The 20,318-nt window shown below is 32.6% G+C and overlaps 1 protein-coding gene across 1 annotated transcript in view; it reads right to left on the minus strand.

Moving 5' to 3' along the window:
* Nucleotides 1-20,318, minus strand: part of KYNU (kynureninase) — a 93,105-nt gene that overhangs the window by 31,831 nt on the left and 40,956 nt on the right. Inside the window, exons 7-10 of the mRNA XM_045831535.1 lie at nt 20,161-20,235; nt 17,482-17,628; nt 4,620-4,718; nt 3,747-3,820 (exon numbers count right to left, since the gene is read on the minus strand). Of these exons, the coding sequence (XP_045687491.1) occupies nt 3,747-3,820; nt 4,620-4,718; nt 17,482-17,628; nt 20,161-20,235 (395 nt within the window). The remainder of the gene's footprint in view (nt 1-3,746; nt 3,821-4,619; nt 4,719-17,481; nt 17,629-20,160; nt 20,236-20,318) is intronic.

Raw genomic sequence — 20,318 nt, forward strand, 5'->3', positions numbered from 1 at the left:
GTTTTGGATTATGGCATTCTCCAGTATTGTCTGGAGAAGGATATGGGATCAAATATACCAGGTAAGCATTGCCCAGAACAAAGACACTTTAGATGTTCTCTTCATGTAACCTGAATTGTAAAGTTCGGCCAAGCATGGCACAAGCTTATCATTTTTATATCTTTTTGCTAAAATTTTGATATTTACCTTTATCTTTTTTAGGCTCTTATAAATATTGTTTAATTTGCCTTTTTTTTCAAGTTGCCAAGTGGTAATAATAAAAAACCCCAAAAACTACATTTCTGAGTTCTAAAATTTGCCTTAGCCACACACTGAAGTCAGCCAACCTCTTTGGCTGGTGCTTTTTAACCTGCAAATTACTTATTACAATAAAAGAGATGACTCAATCTCTTAATAAAGTTTTAAAAATGCCATCTATTTAAAGCCTTCAATCAAACACCTCTAGATGTGAAGCAAATGTATTGGCATGATTTGAAATTCTAGCATTGTCATCAAAATTATCATTAGGCATCATTCTTGGTCACTCAGAAAGTGGGATTATTCTGGGATTAAAAAATCCCAGGAGAAAAGAGCATCTCAGGAGATCGAATACATGGGATCATTGGGAAGTATGCTGTGCCATCACAGAAAGCGAGGAAGAACAGCTTTGTAGTATGTGTCATGTCACTGGACAGGGTAAAAAAGTAAAATGGTAGAACAAAACTTTTTAAAATTTTTTTTTAAATTTTATTTTAATCATTGTTCAAGGACAGTTTTCTCCCTTTTACTTCCATTCCAGCCCACACACCCAACCCTCCCTACTTCCAAATCTTAATAGCTCATACGATCCACTCCTGCATTCATGCTCAAGTTTCTCTAAACACTAGGGGGAGGAGATGGTGGGATCTTGAATTGCAGTCTATGGGTGCTTATTGAAGATGTTGCATGGGCTTTATTTATTTTTGAAGGCACTAAAATCCAAAGGTTAAGTAGTGATCTAAAGTACACCAGAAAAACAATGTTTATACAGTTAAAAATAAAAATGAAAAGGTATTTAAGTACTTATGTTAGTGATATACCTGATTGTCAAATTATTACAGTTGAAATATTATAGTATTTCTCTGACATATTGCTCATATTTCAGAGCAATAATTACTAACTTTACAATCACAGTCAGCCCTCAAGGAAAAAAATGTACAAGATAGTATTTACTCAAGATCAGTCCTATTTAATATAATTCATTCAATATTTAGCATATGACACTGGAATGAGATAAAGTGATGATAAACTAGGAAAAGTTCAAATTCTGGTTGAGAATAGCAGCTTGAGTTATGATGCTTAATGCAGTAAATTGACTCTGACCTTTACTCATTCCCTTTAGTGGGAAAATGTTCTTGGAAAAAGTCTTAGTTCATCAGTATTGAACAATGGCCAAATGCCTAATTTAAACAAACAAACAAACAAAAAAGGAAGTGAAATATCTTGGCAGAGATGTAATTTACCCATTGCTAATGGAAACATCATATAAAAGATACTTCAAAATTATATACTGAATATTACACTTTTAGAGTACACATTTTCATATCCTGGGCCCCTCTCTACACCAGGTGGGCAGTAATGTCCTTGTTTCCCTATTTTGATGAATACACGTGTGTGCTGTTTAACCTTGCACCTAGAATACCTCTCTCTTTAATGTCTGCTTTCATCTTGTTCTACCTCTTTATCAAAGGCTTTGACAACAAAATTATTGTACTATAAATGCGTAGCTAAATGATATGGAAGAATACATAATTTAAATGTATATACTTTAAAAATACTTGATAAGGAATGAAAGATTCCACCAGGAAATATTATTTGGATACTCTTTGTCTGAAATAACATAGGTAGCCACTAGATGTCACCCCTTTTTAAGCAACAAAATTTGTAATGTCAGTATCAGTTACTTCCCTAGAGGGTATTAGTTGGCATCATTGGGACTACCTGTACTATCATCACATAAAAGAAGCTTTAACAAACTAACAAAGCACAACAACCAGGTTTTCCTGGAAGGAGGGTTTTGTGAGTCAAGCCTGATTTGAGTCTTGTCAGTTTCCAAGGCCAGATAGTTAAAATTCAACAATAGTTAATAAAGTATAAGAATAAAAAAAAACAGTTAAAAGCATATACAAATAAAAAAATGAACATGCATAAAGATCTCATTCAACTCATTAATTAGTGAGGAAACCAGTAAGATGAAAGGCCGGTAAAAGAGAGAATCAAGGAATGGAAACTTACATAGTCAGCCTGTCAAAGGCCTGTGGAAATGAACTTGGTAATGGGTACAAAATTGTATAAAGTCCTAATGGTCAGAAAACATAATGTTTGGGGTTATGTTCTTTCCTTGAGAGAAATGATCTTTACTAGGCAAAAGTCTCTAAGTAAAAAATGCCACTTCACAGAGAGGCAACGAAGTTCTTAGCTTATGTATGTGGATCACATATAATACTTATGGGTTGTGCTTAGTGCTTTACATGTCTCATGCCATTTTATTCTCACACAATTGACAATGAGGCAGATGCTGATACTCTCTTTAGTTAGAGGATAGAACAGAACATGGAGATACCGAGGAACAGTCTTCATATCATGGACCAGCGAGCAGTCAAGCTGTCCTGTGAATCTGCCTACATGGTCTTTCTCCTACATGCATGGCAGTCTTAGAACATATGCTTTATATTCTTGTCAGAGAATTAGGGGCACAGGGAAAATCTAATGTACTGACAGTCAGTAGAGGAAAGCATCTGTCTGACAAAATACCTGTCTAGAGACAATGATCTATTTAATTTTAAAACTCAAAATCTTAAGGAAATTGTAGAACTAATTAAATGAACTATAGAAAAATTATCTTAGATTTTTAGGGTTTATATATATAGAACCTCAGAAACGTGAGGTACCCCAAGCTTTATTACTAATTCAGCTTCAATTCTTGTAAAGATTTCACCACTCAGCCAGGGGCTGAGAAAATTCAGAAAATTAACTGAACTTTATTGTATTACCTAGTAAGAGTTTACTCAGTCTCCTTATCACATATACTCGGATAAAACTATGAAAGGTTTTTTTTCCAGAATATTATTTCTTAATCCTCATACCAGATAATAAGAAAAGGTACACTGTGAGTTCCCAGTCACATAAAAATGTGTAAATTTGTTGGCAAGTCACATTTGCATTTATACTTGCACTAAAAAATGAAGTTATATAACATAGAAATATTGGTTTTTATGTAGTTAATCAGTTGTTTAGTGTTCAGTTTCTTCAGTTTTCATAGATTATAAAATCTTTTAGGGCATAAGATATTCCTTACAAGACCATCATATTATGTTTCTGGCTTCAGAGGTAGATGCGATCCAAATAACAACACACTACATTTAAGGCTCTATTAGGCACATCTCTGGTTGCCTTTGATTTATTCATCAATGTGAGAAATCAGAACTTTTCTGAAGTCTCATTTTTGAAAAAGAAAGCATTCTCTTTGCTTTAAACCATCTGCTCTACATGACTACAATAACTCATTTTTAGCATTGGAGTTTCCTTTTTGTGATTTTTTTGCTCAACCAATTGAATTTATTTCCGATAAAGCACATCATTGTACAGTAGTAAATACAGTAGTAAAATAATTATAGTCAATGCAGATTCATAATGGATAACATCTTAAAGAATTCACATAAATTTAGCATTTGATTAATGCAGATTAATTTATTCATCACCAAAGGAGAATTTAAAATGGTACTCACGCTGGTTTAATTGTATGGGTATGTTTTTCATGGACAAAGGCACCAGCAATACCTCCTGCTCCTGAATTTAAATACTGGATTGAAAATAAATGAAATTATATGGGTTCCTCTGAATATATATCAAAGATAAACAATGAAATCAGACTTTTTTGTTGCTATGAAATCAACTTTTAACCAGTTCAAAATGTGTGATTATTTAAGCATTCATAGTAAAACAGAATTTTGGGTCACTTTATTCAAAGAAAAGCAAATGAAACATAGAATTATTAATTGAGAATAAATAGCTATTATTTTTGGCCAGATTTTGCTCTGACTAGTAGATAATAGTGCCACTGAAGCCAATCTAATCTAATCCATTGAAGTCATTTCAATTATTTCGTCACAAAACTATTTAAATAACAATAAAACTATCACATTTTAAAATTACCTAAATTAAAATAAATTGGTTTTATTCCCATGCTCCCTGTTAATTAAATTGTCTTCAAATGTCACTATCAACTCAATTCCATAACAATTATCTTATACATGTAGAAATTTCACAACATACCAAAAAAAAAAACCCAAACTAAAAAATTTAATTAACTTAAATTAACTTTTAAGTGTAGAGTTGTTTTTTTCCATAACCTCTCGACTTTTCATAGCAGCCAGAGAACTGAAGGAATAAGTACTCTATAGTGGATGGAAACACCAGAATTTAATTATCATACCATTCTATTGTATGACTCTATAATTAACTAAAATCAGGAAATACACTAATAAAAGAAATAGGCAAAAGTAATTCCAATAGTTAAAATTGGTTGCCTCTCCAGATTTTTAATTTAGATTAATGTTAATGTGGAATAAAAGGATGTAAATATATTAACTACTTTGTACCTTATAGGAACACCAGCAGGCAAAATCGACTCCCCAGTCATGTAAGTGAAGTTCAACATTTCCAACTGCGTGTGCTAGATCAAAGCCAACCAAACAACCCTGGGGGAAAACATAATAACAAGTTTTAAATTTGCTTAATGATTAGAAATAAGTATAAATATCCTTGAGAATCTTCAACAAAATGCTGTAATGTTCAATATTAACTTATACATGTAGAAATATGGATCACCCTTTGATTCTATGGTTCACTAAGTGAGAACCACAAAAACTCTGGGCATTCCCAAAATTCTTTTAGGCTAAAACAATTTTCATAATACCAAGACATTCTTTTCCTTCTTCACTGCATTGATATTTGCAATGATAATGCAAAAGCACAGATGGGCAAAATTGCTGGTGGCCTAGCACAAATCCAGCCAATGGCACCAAACTCTACAAGTGGTCAACTGCATCCCAAAGCCATTCAGCTGCAGGGGGGAAAAGATAATTTTACTTAAAAGGCTCCTTGATAAATCTGTAAAAATGATGAATTTGCAGATTCATCATTTGAATCATTTTCATTCAAATGATGAAATCTCAAAACCTAAATTTTTATATTTTTAAGGTTAAATAATATGGGAAGTATGTATAAAGTATTAAACCACATTCTGAAGATGGTTGTCTCAAAGTAGTGAACTTAATGTTATAAATTGAGTTGTATCTCAGCAAGCTACTTTTACTTGGTGAAGAACCATTTTTTTCATGGAACAGAAACTGATAAGTAATAGTAAGAATCATGTGAGTCTGTCAGTTCAAGGAAAACAATTTATAGCATTTGTTTCCAATTTAAAAAAAAAAGCTTCCAAGGGATATTAGAACTTTGGGAAACTTGTATTCACTTCTGTGAATATTACCTTTTCCCAGTATTTAAAAATGTTTCTGATTAGCTTAGTAGTGATATATAATTTAAAAATGATACATAATGAAGTACGTAAATATTTGGAAAATCTTCATAGCTCAGAAAACCAAATGACCAATACTTAATGTTATGTATCATGGATTAAGCTCTATTCAAAATGCAAATTAACCAATACATTTTCATGTAACAAAGTACAGAAAGTTCAGTCATTTTGTTTCACATCCCACACTACTACTCCAAGAAGTCCTCACTTGTCAAATTCTGGTGCATTATCAAAAAATATCCTCAATTAAACAACTTCTGCTTTTTCTGACTCTATATCAGCATGAGGAGCGATTTTCTTCATATTCTTCACAAAGATAAAAAAAGCAAGAGATTGAATGAAGAAGTAGATATAAAAAATAGCTGTCTTTTATTAAACCAAACAATAAAAAGATTTGTCAAATATAAAACATTATTTTTTCACTCATTTCAGAAGTTTGTTTTCCTAACAATATATAATTTATGTTAAAATGTAATAGGTTTTAAATTTGCTATGCTAAAATAAATAAAAAACATATATTTTTTTAAATTTATAAATGTAAATTTTAAAAAATTAAAAATGAAAACAAAAAAGTTTCATTGAATTACAAATTCAATGAAATTGTAATTTCATTGAATACAAATAGATATAAATATAAGATGAAACCCTTTTTGAGTCCTCTATGATTTTTAAAGTTATAAAAGCTTTGTGTTACTGAAACATTCAAGAATAATGCTATGGTGTATCATACTAAACTGAAGGAATTAATGAAAGTTTTTAGTTTATCACTTAATCTCACATCAAGCCCACATTTAATTTAATTGACTCAAGTGTATACATGTTGTGACAAATTTCCTTAACAGTTGTGCTTCTTTGTCCCTTCTTATATTCATGTTCCTTGCCAGATAACTTCAGTCCCTCTCACTGTGGACAGGGTTCAATTCTGTGCCACTGGGATGAGTGAGGCATGTAAGTTGTTTTGGTCAAAGGAATGTTAATACATGTATTACAAGCAGAATCCCAAAAGCTCTTCAGTGGATAGGCTTGCTCTCCCCTGCCCTTTGCCATCTCTATGAGAAGGAACAGCATGAGCCAACCTGCTGCCCAGATGGAAGATGGAAGAAATGTATTTAGATCAGAACCATTCTTAGTGAGCTCAGCCTGGATCTGCTTGTCTCCCCACCCTCCTCTAGTTAGCTAGAGATACACGAATGAGCTCAGCTGAGACTAGCAGGATTCCTGAGACCAAGTCCTGCCTCAATCAGCTGACACAAAGATAACTAACTGTGGGGCACTGAGAACAAGTCACACCAAGATGAGCCTCAGCGGTGCCCTGGCTTGTGTGGCTTGGTGAAATGAGTGCTGGTTTGTAAACCAAAATGTGGCCAGTCCCATTCCCAGTCAGGGCTTGTGCCTGGGTTGTAGGCCTAATCCTGGGTTGGGGACATGGGCAAGAAGCAACAGATCAAAGTTTCCCTCCCTCTCTTTCTTCCTCCCTTCCCCTCTCTCTGAAAATAAGTAAATAACATATTTTTAAAAAACACTTTGAAGTACTTAGACTTGGATGTCAAAAAAATTTAAAAAAAAGATGTGCCTCAATAATATGCAGATTACTTAGAGGTAATGTCAGCTTTAGCAGCAGATTCAAGAGAAATTCCTGCACCTCCCTTTAACTACCTAAAAAAATTGAACTTGAGGTTTTGCTCATAATAAGAGATCATCAGATATAACTTCTGTTTAATAAATATCTTTTATTATGATCTTCCACTGACCCTTTGAAGCCTCACAGGCACATCACCTCATTCCTAGCTCTGCATGTCTTATATGCCCATATTCCCTCTGAACCATTTCTGCATGTGGGATCTCCAACTCTAACACATATGCAGGATTCCCATACATACATATGTATTAAACTTAGTTATTTTCTCTTGCTAATCTGTCTTATGTCTGTTTGGTTATTAATCAGCCAGAAGAACCTTGATGATAGTTTGTTCCTCCCCCCACACAACTGGTAAAAATACTTTTGCCTCTACACTGCGTTTTCTCTGTACATTGACTTGAACCCTTAACAGCTTCATGTTGTCTGACTTTATTCTCATTATTTACTTGTATGGCTTCAAGTGTTTTGCATGTCTGCCTAGTAGAATTCAGTGTTTTAGAAACAAGTTCTTCCAGAAAAACAATCTGGATTAGTGAATTTGTATTATCCAAACTGTACCCAAGTAGCAATTTGCTAAATTAATAGATAACCATCAAAACCATTTAGCTTTGTGCATATCATAATGTTAAGTTTTACTTAGAGAACATAGCGATTCATTTCACATTAAGACAACTTTGTGCCCTGACCCATGTTTCTCCGTTGGTTGGGTATCGTTCTGCAAAGCAAAAGGTCACTGGTTTGATTCATGGTCAGGGCACATGCCTGGGTTGTGGGTTTGATCCCTGGTGTGGGTGGTGTGAGAGGCAACTGATTGATGTTTCTTTCTCACATTGATGTTTCTCCTCCCTCTCTTTCTTCCTCCCTTCCTCTTTCTCTAAAAATAAATAAATAAAATATTTTAAAAGAGACAACTCTTTACATGAACATAAGACAAGACAAAACCAACTGATCATTAAATAAGGGTGATAGTTCGCCTTGCAAAAATGTTTTACCTCTGAGTTCTGTATTGTTAGTTTACTAATAGCATATATATTACATTCTCAAAACTTTAGATTTTCTGCAACTTTGAAGAAACATCTACCAATTGGTATTTTGAAGGAAATAATTGCAGAGGGACTGATTTTAGATTATTTTAACATCGCTTAAGAATAACCCCAAACTGCTATTATAGCAATTGCACCTAGAACAGAGGATGCAAACCATGACCTGCTTTTAATAAATAAAGATATATTTGAGCACAAACTTCTCATTTGCTTGAATATTATCTGTTGATGCTTTTGCAAATGAATTGAGTAGCTGCAACAGAGACATTATGGCTGACAAAGTATAAATTATTTACTATCCCACCTGTTGCAGAAAAGAAGGAATTTCCGATCCTTACCATAAAGCATAGTTTCTATTTTACAAACATCAATATACTGAAGAATTGGTTAATTAGAAATCTTGCTCATTATTGGACATAAGTAGCATCTCAGAAAAGTTTTTACTGGTAAAAAATAACTAATGTTCTAGGGGTATAAATTTGGACTTTGTTTCTCATGAAAAATAAGTAATGTATAGCATAAAAATACAACAAATTTTCACCTGCCTGGTGTAGCTCAGTAGATTGAGCACGGGCTGTGGACCAAAGTGTTGTAGGTTCGATTCCCAGTCAGGGCACATGCCTGGGTTGCAGGCCATGGCCCCCAGCAACCGCACATTGATGTTTCTCTCTCTCTCTTTCTCCCTCCCTTCCCTCTCTAAAAATAAATAAATAAAATCTTAAAAAAAATAAAAACTCTATTTCATCTTTTTTAAAAAATACAACAGATTCTCCATTCTAACATAAGGTTTAGGAATGATAGAAAAGAAATGCAATTAATTTTTATTAAGATTTAGAGGTTATCAAAACCTGGTTTTGCAGACTAACGAGTTTTCATCTTAACTAAAATTTTAGACTAACTCAGTGTCTTATAGATATGATTTTGCAAATCACCCTTCTTTTAGAAAACTCAAGGAATAAAAAAGACAGCACTTTTATTTTATTATCAGTTTATTATAAAGAATGGCACAATGAGGACCTATGGAACTTCACACTTAACCCCTTACTAAAAGCCCTGTGGTCACATCTGTGACACCACCTTAAAAAAAAAAACACCAGTGGCTCCTACATTATGTTCTAATGTGTGTACAATTCTGTCCAAATCAACCGCATCAAACATAATTGATTAAAAGACCAGAAGCTACAAACTTGATTATCACAAAGTGATTTCACCAAAAGTTCACTAGATGGCAGCATCACAAAAATAAAGAACTCACAGTTCCCACAAACCTCCCAGGTAGTCAGCTAAATTTTTTTTTTTACTTTTAAGAATAAAGTTTATACTTACTTAAATTTAAATTTAGTTAAAAGAGTAAGTAAAAAATATGATTGGGATAAAATGTAAACCCCATACTTGAGTACCTATTTCATGCAAATTTTCAAATAAACAAATATTTCTAATAGATTTTAATAAAATTACCCACAGGGCTCACACTCTGAGACTGATACAGCCACCGAGAACCTTGCTTTATAGTCACTCCCCAGAGTACTGCAGCAGTCTTCTAACCATTCTAAGTACTGCCAGCCTGTCTTCCTCCAATACATTTCCTACACCACTCATTTGATTGTGTGATTCCCCGTACCTCTTCAAAGAACCACCTATTAACTTCAGAATGTAACTCATTTTCTTTGGTATGGCTTTTCACTGCATTGAATCTGGCCCTTTCCAGCTTTCTTGTTGGGGGTACCCCATACATATCTCCCTCTATTTGCATAAATCCTTCTCTGTCTTTAGGGTACTATCCTTCCTCACTTGCCTAGGGAATTCAGATTTTGATCACAATGTAACTCCTATGGAAACATGCCTTTACCAAAGCCTCTCTCTTCTCTCTCATTTTACAGCCCTGTTAGCACAGATATCTTATAGCCAGTTCACCTCTATTTTTACACAATATAAACCCAAATTATTGTTGAAAAAATAAAGGAATACACAAATAATAAAATCATAAAATTGTCAAATATTCTTTAAATTGTTATATTTTAAAAGAATATTACTTTGAAGTCCTTTTTTTCTGTCCTAATTTTATTGCATAATCTATTGAGAAAGCAGCCTTTAAAATGAAATTTCTTGTCCTGGCTGTTGTGGCTCAGTGGATCGAGTATCAGCCTGAAAATCAAAGGGTTGCCAGTTTGATTCCCATTCAGGGCACATGCCTGGGTTTGCAGGTCAGTTTCCCAGCTAGGGGTGTGCAAGAGCCAACCATACATTGATATTCCTCTCCCTCTCTTTCTCCTTCCTTTCCCCTCTTTCTAAAATTAAATAAAGTCTTTTAAAAATAAATAAAATAAAAATGAAAATAGTAGTTTAAAAATGTTCAAAATCTATCTCAATAAAACAAATAATATCATGTGTTTTGTTCTTGCCATCTTTAACAAAATACTAAATATAGTTTTAACCAGTAAAATATTATACACAGGGCCTATGTATAATATTTGCACAGAGCACTAATGTAGAAGCTAGATTAATCCTTTAAGACAGAATATTTTAAAGGATATATTGATGAGACAGGCAAATCTAGAGATGCGAAATACGACGTGGGGAGCATGGTAGTATTTTGATAATAAAATATAAGGTGAATGTATTAGTTAAGATGGTATGAGACAGAGCTAACAGCTGTGTGCAGAGAAAGAGTAAAGGATTTGGGAAATAGGAAAAACAAAAAGATCTTGAGACCCTGAAGACCTTAGTAATTTGTAGATGAAAACATCTTACAATCTAAGAGAGTGCTTCTAAAAACAAATGCCAACTTTTTTTTTAACTGGGAAAACAGTGATTGTCTTCTCTGTTTATTATCAACATAAGTACAAAACTTAAGGAGAGAATAAAATGGATTATCTTCTTGAGTCTGTCTGCTGCTCATAAAGACCTCACACGAAATACAGTTTGATTTATTTCAGATACCGAAGATAGGAAAAATAGCTCAAGGTAATATTTTAAGGTTAATTTAGTTCATTTACTATTTACTGACTTAATGAAGCACTATGCATGTTCTAAGTGTGCCAACAAACAAAAATGAAATTAGAAAAATAACTCAAAATTTATAAAAATGTATTCTGATTTTTAGAGTAATTAATCATATAAGTCACTCTTCAGGAGTTTCTGAATCTGTTTAAATGGGAAGAGTGTTGTGATTTTTATGCAATATATGATCCATAAAAGTTTGATCTACTCTTGCTGATGCACACTCACTTATTCTTCCACTGGCCAAACAAGTGTGCATTTAAATATAAATGACAATATGCAACGCACAAGCATAAGTCTGTGATTTTTGTAGGGTCCACCCTCAATCAGTCATTAAACACTCTATTGACATAATCTTCTTAAATCTGAAAGTTAAGTTAGGCATAGAAATAATTGCAAGACAGTGCAATAATACATCATGCTATAAAATATAATTGAAAGAGATATTTATCTTGACAGAGGAGCACAGAAATTTTGTTTATGGTCACTAATTGAACACTCATGTTTCTACAGGAGTTACTCAAGTAATATACGAATTTGGACTATAAAAATACTTTGCTTTACCCTTTATTGTAAGAATACTACACCATGAACGTAAGTACTTAAGCCAGCTGGCACTGTCCTTCTGTGCGGGAGTCAATAGTACAGGTGGAAGTTGTGTTGAAGTTCAGGTATGCAAAATTATAAAAGGCTAAAGTGATTTGAACTTTTTCCCATAAATGTTAGAAAAAGAATGCTGATCATCACATGGAAGAAATTCAAGGCAGGGGATTGAATAAGAGATGTGTGGGCCCAACTACAACCTTTCCAACAGTGGTCAATTGACTTCTTGAATGCACATTGAATTTTAACCTTTATTTACCTATTTTTATGTGCCTGTCCTGTTATAAAGTGGATTTAAAGCAATCATATAATTCATCAGTCACATGGTGGTGATACTTTTATTGGGAGAGAGACACGCTTAGGTGTAAAATGGAAATATACTCTTTCATAAGGTCTTTTTCTAGTGGTTACTATGCTAATCTAACACAGACCCATTGATGAATGGACTACAGAGAGCCCAGAAATAAACTCTCATGTATATGGTCAATTAATCTATAAGAAAAGAGGTTACAATATACAATGGGGAAAAGACAGTGTCTTCAATAAATGATATTGGGAAAATTGGAGAGCTACATGCAAAAGAATAAATCTAAACCACTATTTTCCATCATATAGAAAAATAAATTCAAAAGGAATTAAAGACTTGAATGTAAGATGTAAATCCATGAATCCATAAATTTCCTAGAAAAAAGCACAGGCAATATTCTTTTTGACATTGCTCTTAGAATAATTTTGGGGGCAGTCTCCTCAAGCAAGGGCAACAAAAGCAAAAATCAACAAATGGGATTACATAAAACTCAAAAGATTTTGCAAAGCAGAAAAAATCAACAAAATGAAAAGACAACTTACTAAATGGGAGATGATCTTTGCAAATGATACATTTGATAAAGGTTTAATATCCAAAATATATTTAAAAAATTCTTTCAACTTAACACTAAAAAACACACAATTCAATTAAATAATAAACAGAGGACCTGAAAAAAAATATATATAGTACATATATCTATATTATATATAATATATATTCCCCAAGGGGACACCCAGATGACCAATGGACATATGAAAAGGTGCTCAACATCACTATCAGAAAAATTAAAGTTAAAACCACAGTAAGAACCCTGGCTGGTGTAGCTCAGTGCGGGCTGTGAACCAAAGCATCACAGGTTCGATTCCCAGTCAGGGCACATGCTTGGATTGCAGGCCATGGCCCCCAGCAACTGCACATTGATGTTTCTCTCTCTCTCTCTTTCTCCCTCCCTTCCTCTCTAAAAATAAATAAATAAATAAAATCTTTTTTAAAATTTAAAAAACACAGTAAGATATCAACTCACATCTGTCAGAATCACCACCATTAATAAATACACAAATAAAAATACTGCAAAGATGCAGAGAAAAGGGAACCCTTGTACACTCTTGGTGGGATAGTAAATTTAGTGTAGAGATTCCTCAAAAATTAAAATTAAAGCTGCCATATATACCAGCAATTCAACTTCAGGATATTTATCTGAAGAAAACAAAAATGCTAATTCAAAAAGATATATGCACCCCTTTGTTCTTTAAAGTATTATTAATAATATCCAAGAACTGAAAGCAACATAGATGTTCCTCAGTAGATGAATGGATAAAGATGTGATATTATTTAGTCACAAAAAAGAATAAAATTTTACTATTTACAACAATACAATGGACCTAGATGTTATTATGCTAAGTGAATTAACTCAGAGAAAGACAAATACCCTATGATCTAACTTACATGGGCAATCTATAAATAAATGACTAAACAAAACAGAAATAGAACCTGAGATATAGAGAACAAGTTGATGGTTGACAACAGGGAGAGGGTGATGAATGAAAATATAAATAAATAAATGAATGAAATCTTCCCTTCCCACTCAAAAATATTGTGCAATAAAATCCACAGGCATATGGAGAAAATGTTTTTTTGGGACAGCACTTAAAAACTTGGTGACACAAAAAAATGGACAAGCACCTGATAAAGATGACAACACAATTTTTACACATGTTAAATAATTAAGAAACATATAATAAATGGGCAGAGGTCTTGAATAATCTTTTTTTTCAGAAAAGATAGACAGATGGCCAGCAGGCACATGAAAACATGCTCAACATCACTAATCATCAGAGGAATGCTAAAATGAGATATCACCTGTCAGAATGGCGATTATCAAAAAGAAAAAAAAAGTGTTGGTGAGGATGTGGAGGAATGTGATTCTTCATACACTGCTGGTAGGAATGTAAATGGTGCAGCTGCTGAAAAACAGTAGAGAAGTTCTTCAAAAAATTAAAAATACTGTTACCATATGATCCATCAATTTATCTTGTGGGTATTTTTTCAAAAAATCTGAAACATTAATTTGAAGAGACATACATACCCCTGTGTTCATTGAAGTATTATTTAAAATAGACAAGGTATGTAAACAAAGTGTCCATCAATAGATTAATGGGCAAACATGGTGTGCTACATTTATACAATGGAATATAAATCAGGCATAAAAAGAATGAAATCTTTCTATTATGAGAACATGGACATGCCTGGGTATTATGCTTAGTGAAATAAGACAGAGAAAGACAAATACTGTGTGATTTTGCTAATACATGGAATCTAAAAATCAAAACAAATGAACAAACAAAACAAAATCTAAACAGATTTATAGAGCCAGGAAACAAAGTAGTGTTTACCAGAGAGGGGAGTGTATGCGGGGTGGTAAAATAAGTGAACGGGTTTAAAAGGTATAAACATTCAGTTTTAAGTTAGGGGATATAGCAATAATATTGTAATAACTTTATATGGTGACAGATGGTAACTAGGCTTATTATAAAGTTCATTTTGTGATATATATAAATATAAAATCACTATGATGTACTCCTGAAACTAATAGGATAATATATATGTTGGTTATACATCAAGAAAAAACTACAATGTAGCTACTATTACAAACTAATTAGATCTGCTTTTGAGAGCAACAGAAGGTCTCATTCAAGCTGGTAGTAGTATATGCCAAATTGATACAATGCTTTTAAAAGTTGGCATTATTGATTAAAAATCATCATACACACACCTAAGAATTCCACTTCTAGCTACATATTTAGCAAACATGTGTATGAATGCTTACCCAAAGAATATGAATGCTTCCTATAAATGTTCAAAGTAGCATTTTTTAAAAAAACCCTGGAGTGAAAATAAAACCCAAATATCTATCCTGATTGAAATGGATAAAAATAAATTGTGATCTATTTCATATACTGTAATAATACACTGAAATGAAAAAAAAAACATAACTACTGCTACATGCAGCATGGATAAATATTACAAATGCAATAGTGATCAAGTAAGCCAGACACAAAATAAATATATTAATCCATTTATATGAAGTTCAAAGATGGACAAAGCTAATGTATAAAGTTAGAAGTCAGAAGAGTGATACCTTTGGAAAAGTGGTAACAGGCAGTATTTAGAAGGTACAGCTGAGGATTCTGAGTAATATAAATGTTCTAGAAGTTTCTTGATGTAGGTGTGATGGTTTTAAGGATTCAAAATAACTTATCAAGCCACTTATGATTGTTGTTCTTTTTCACATGCATGCATTTCTTTAATGAATATGTTATTCAAAATTCCTGTCTTCAATTTCCTTTTACATAATTTAGAGCCATATATCAAAATCTATTCTTGTTGACTTTCATTGCTCCATACTAACATGATTTTTGTTTCCATACTTCATTTCTGAAAGCTTTCCTCTTCCTTTTTATCTCACTGAGCCATTCCTAACAGCCTTTTCTAGAATTTCCTATCTCTTTCTTGATTGACACCTTTAATATTCTCTCTGCCTCTCGTTCAGGTTTATCCTTAAGAGCCCACTTAAGAGAGCTATGCGTGCCTCCATTTTGAAGAACTTTTCTCAACATCCACTGAAAATAGGGGGAAGGGAACTATATAACAAGAGTATAAATGTTTGTTAAAATAATTTTAAAATGGATATATCTAAGTCTACTATAGCACCATTCAACTCCCATAGTGTATCATACTCTTGTGGTTTCATTTAGATGGAAATTCTTGCTTTTATCTTTATTTGACTGAAAGCTCAGAGAAGTTCAGTTGGCAGGCACTTACTACATTTTTTAACTGAAAGAAAGCATGCAAAATTCTGAGAGAATGATTTTAGCAACCCAAGTAGTTAAGAGTGAGAATAGCATATAACACCTAAGTAAACAAGTGCATTTTACTTTCAAGTGGGAAATAGAAGAAAATGTACATCTGAGCACTTTCCCTAACTTCATATTTGCTGAAGACAGGAGAAGGGGAGAAGGTGGCCATCACTTAACACCAGAATGTGTACAACTGAACCAATATTCTATACTCTTCCACATCTACACAAAATGTATGAGCTGGTTCTTGGCATTCCAAAATAACACTTTTGAAAGCAGAGACTCAGAAAACTCAAGTAACTTGATTGAGACTATATAAAAAATGATGTAGCCAAGATTTGAACCTCAGATTGTGTGGTTGACTCCTAAACCCATGGTCTTACCTCCACATCTTTGTGCTCATCTCTGTGAAGGCTAATGAGATGTGCATGTATCCTGAGGGACTCAGGGACTGCTGATTTCTTGTATAACATTTTAAAACATAATGTTTTATTGGCCTCTTTTTATTTTGTTGCTTAACATTTAATATCTAAATTAAGAAGACATTATCTTTATATCTTTTGTAATGTACCACTTTCACAGTTATCCATCAAACCAGTTGGAAGTCGTGGTTGGAAATTCCTAGAGACTGCTGATGATGGTGCTAAATTTCTCTTCATTAGTTCCATTCATTAGCTTCAATAACTGAATATATTCACTAGACCTCACACGTACATTGCCCCCATAACTTATTAATGTTTAGAATAAAATTAGATTGTCACCTTTTTGAATACAAGGCTTGATTGCCAAATCAAATAAAACTTAAAGATTTTAAATCCAAGTTTTAAATGTTGAGTATTGGTCCTCTCTGATTAACAAATGTTAAAATAACATATTTATAAACACATATATAAAGAGACATAATTTCAAAATGCTAAACAGTTTAATGTGATTTAGTAATACTTAAGGAATTGTGATAGGTGGAATCATTTCTTAAGATTTTTAGGGGGGAACATCTTCCTTAATGTAAACTGTGCAAAACTCAATCTACTGATAAATCTTTATTCTTCATTTCTTTTTCTTCAGATACCTAGGATTAATAGAGAGTGAATTATATTTAAAATGAGTCACAGTAGGACAAATAGTCCTAGAATGTAGTTACTATCCTAAATATTCCATTTGCTTCTTTTGACTAAGCAGCTCATTACCATTAATACTACCTGCAGGAAGCTCACCTGTTCTGTTGATTAGAGGTAAAGGTTGAGACAGGAGATGCTAGTAAAAAGGTGAGACCAGAGAAGTGACAAAAAGAGATTTATATAGAGATGCCTAAAGCAAAATAGATTATAGGTTTTTTAAATGCAAATCTTTCTCTTTTTTTAACTCTTTAAATAATTTTACACAGAGAAAAATGCACTTTACTTGAGGTGCAATTAGCATACTTCTCAGTAGAGTGATGCTTGGGTGTGATAGGAAGGAGCAAATGAGGCGCATACCTTTGCTTGTCCTGCTTTTGTGATGGCGGGTATATTAAAGAACTGTCCAGTATAATAATGCAGGCCGCTGAACAGGATCACTGCAATAGAGTCTCCTTCCTTCTCAATTACTTCAAGGATATCTTCTGTTCTCAAGGTCTCTTCCCCCTAAAGTTGAATAAAGTCTAAGTTACATCAAATCCACAATAATAAATTTCTCTCTTCATATTTCCCGACCTAAAATTTTCCATGAGCTCTTTCCCACCATAAGTAAAATCAAAGGTAAATTCTTTTCAGGTTATTGATCTTCCAAAACTTGGCAAGAGAACAGCATTTGAGCATGTTTTGTCTTATTATTAAGTAATAATAATGGAAGAGTAAGAAGGGTTTATAAAGTGTATATTTTTACAGAACCCTAATTGATTTATTTTTCAGTTTTTCAATTAACTGCTATTATATGTTTACCTATAAATCATTTCCTTCCTATTCCTATTCAATAAAATACAGGAAGTAAAATTTCATGAAATATTCAATAGTGAGATAATTTTTAGAAATAAATATTTCAATATAATATGTTTTTTAGTTCAAATAAAAACACATACATATTTTATAAATAAAAACTTATGCACCTTTCATCTGAATATAACCTAACCAATATCTTCTATTAACAAGCATTAAATCTCCTCCAAAGAAATCTAAAGATCAAAACTCAAACATGAGGAAAAATATCAATAAAATTCAATTATTAAGGTTATTTTTCTTCACATTTCCCTAGCTAAAATTAATGATTGGTTACTCAGTGAAAATTGTGGATGAATTTAGATTTGGTCTTACAAACAACATGAACATAAAGAAATCAGCTACACAGGAAGTATCAACTTCTTTCATAACAATTTTTATCTATTTATGAAGTATTAAGGACTCTTCTCCAGTGCTGAATCTCACATGATTGTGAGGTCAAAGCATCACTAACTGTATTAATATCTGAGGAAAACTTGTTATTGTATTCATAAGTGTTCCTTCAGTTATGTTTAACTTTTGGTAATTCTTGCTGCTTGCTAATTACTGCATCCCATGTCAGACATAAGTTACGTATATCACAAACATAATGCACACCCTAACTTCTACTAGAAGCTTAAAATTTGTTTACCAAATGAAGTCTATGAAAACAATATTGATATTGAAATCTCTAAGTTGTTAAGTGATGCATACTTTATATACAAAAAAGGATGATTTCAGTAACTCTGAGAAAATCTAAGTAAAATTAGTAATGCAGTAATATAGAATTCTTTTTTCCTAAAAGATTTGAATATGGTGAGCCCACCATAATTTCAAAAAGAGTATGGAAAGTACTCAATATAATAATATGTGTTATTTATTTTAAGACACAGTATTAAGCAAATAAATAAATTTATTAAATATAGAATATGGCAACAATTTTCAACTGGTGTGTAGCAAAAAATTTCAAAACATGCAATACTCAACTATTTAGCCATAAATGCTGACCTCTTTTCCTTTAGGTTGCTAAATAAAAAATGACAATAGTCATCCAATGAGAAAGAATCAGAGTTATACCTATTTTTTTTGTCAGATTGGCAAAAATATAACATTTTTTTTGGTGTGCCACGGACTTTTAGTAATCAGTTTATGTGTACCATGAGAGGAAAAGGTTGAAAATTCCCAGGATATGGTCCTCTTTCATGTTTACTTGCTCTAATCTAGTAGTGCCCCAAAGTGCCCCCAAGATGATGGCTAACTAATGAGGATTAATAACATTTGTCATCTTTAAAATTAATATGTGATATATTGGTGGCTGTATTCATTTTTGTTTGACATTAGCTATTTATATATGACCTATGAAAACAGATCCTCTCACAGGTGTGGGAACTTTCTGGTTCATTGATTTATTGCATATTGACGAATAAAGTGAATGAAGTAGATTTTAATTCCAAGTATTCTGGGTTGAGAGAAACAATTGCTCAAACACTGGTTTAACAGCCTGGTAGCATTGTTTGTGAAAACTAAAATTTATTCTGTGTGAATCTCTTAGTGTGAAATTTCACAAGCTGCAGGGTTTGTATGTCGAAGTTTTTACAGTTTAGACATATCTCTATTAATGTAAAGTGAGCAATATTTTAGATCTTGAACATATGCTCACATCTTTTAGGTATTTCCTTTGTTATGTGTTTAAATATGAAGGAATCCCAGGGAGATAAAGTAACTTTCCTAAAGTCCCTTACCCAGTAAATTGGTGGGTATGAAATTTCTCAGGTTTATATTGGCCACTTATAAAGCCCAAGATTTTTCTGCTATATGACATCCCTTCCTGCCCCTTAGTCTGAGCTCAGAAGAAAACATTTGATCCTTAGATTAAGAAGAGATAAAAGACTGGCATTATTCAACAGTTTCAAAAAATTATCACTAGTTTTTAATGTTATTTTAATCTGTAGAAAATGACATTTGAAATTAAAATTTGCAGTAAAACAATATGCTTGTAATATGACTAGCCTTTGAAAAATAAAAATAAATATATATCCAAGTTACTTCTCCATTTTTAGCAAAATGATCTGTTATAGAAACATAGGTCTTTTATACCTTCTTGAAAATTCCATTGAAATAATGAAGACAATAAATTGAAGAAAACTGTAAAAATCAATATTAAATAGAGGCATGATGAATATTTATTTGTTTCTCATATACCTCTCTTGGCTCTATTATCCGCATGTTTTTCTCAGTGCTGAGTCTGTGAAGTTGCAGCTGGGATTCAATAGCATACTACAAAAGAGGGATAATTTATTGAATTAAGTCAAATATATACAAGTACTTTGAAATGAACTCTGAAAATACATAATAAAATA

Source organism: Phyllostomus hastatus, unplaced genomic scaffold (assembly GCF_019186645.2).
Source record: "Phyllostomus hastatus isolate PE091 unplaced genomic scaffold, TTU_PhHast_1.1 phas_contig_1, whole genome shotgun sequence".
Taxonomy (NCBI): Eukaryota; Metazoa; Chordata; class Mammalia; order Chiroptera; family Phyllostomidae; genus Phyllostomus; species Phyllostomus hastatus.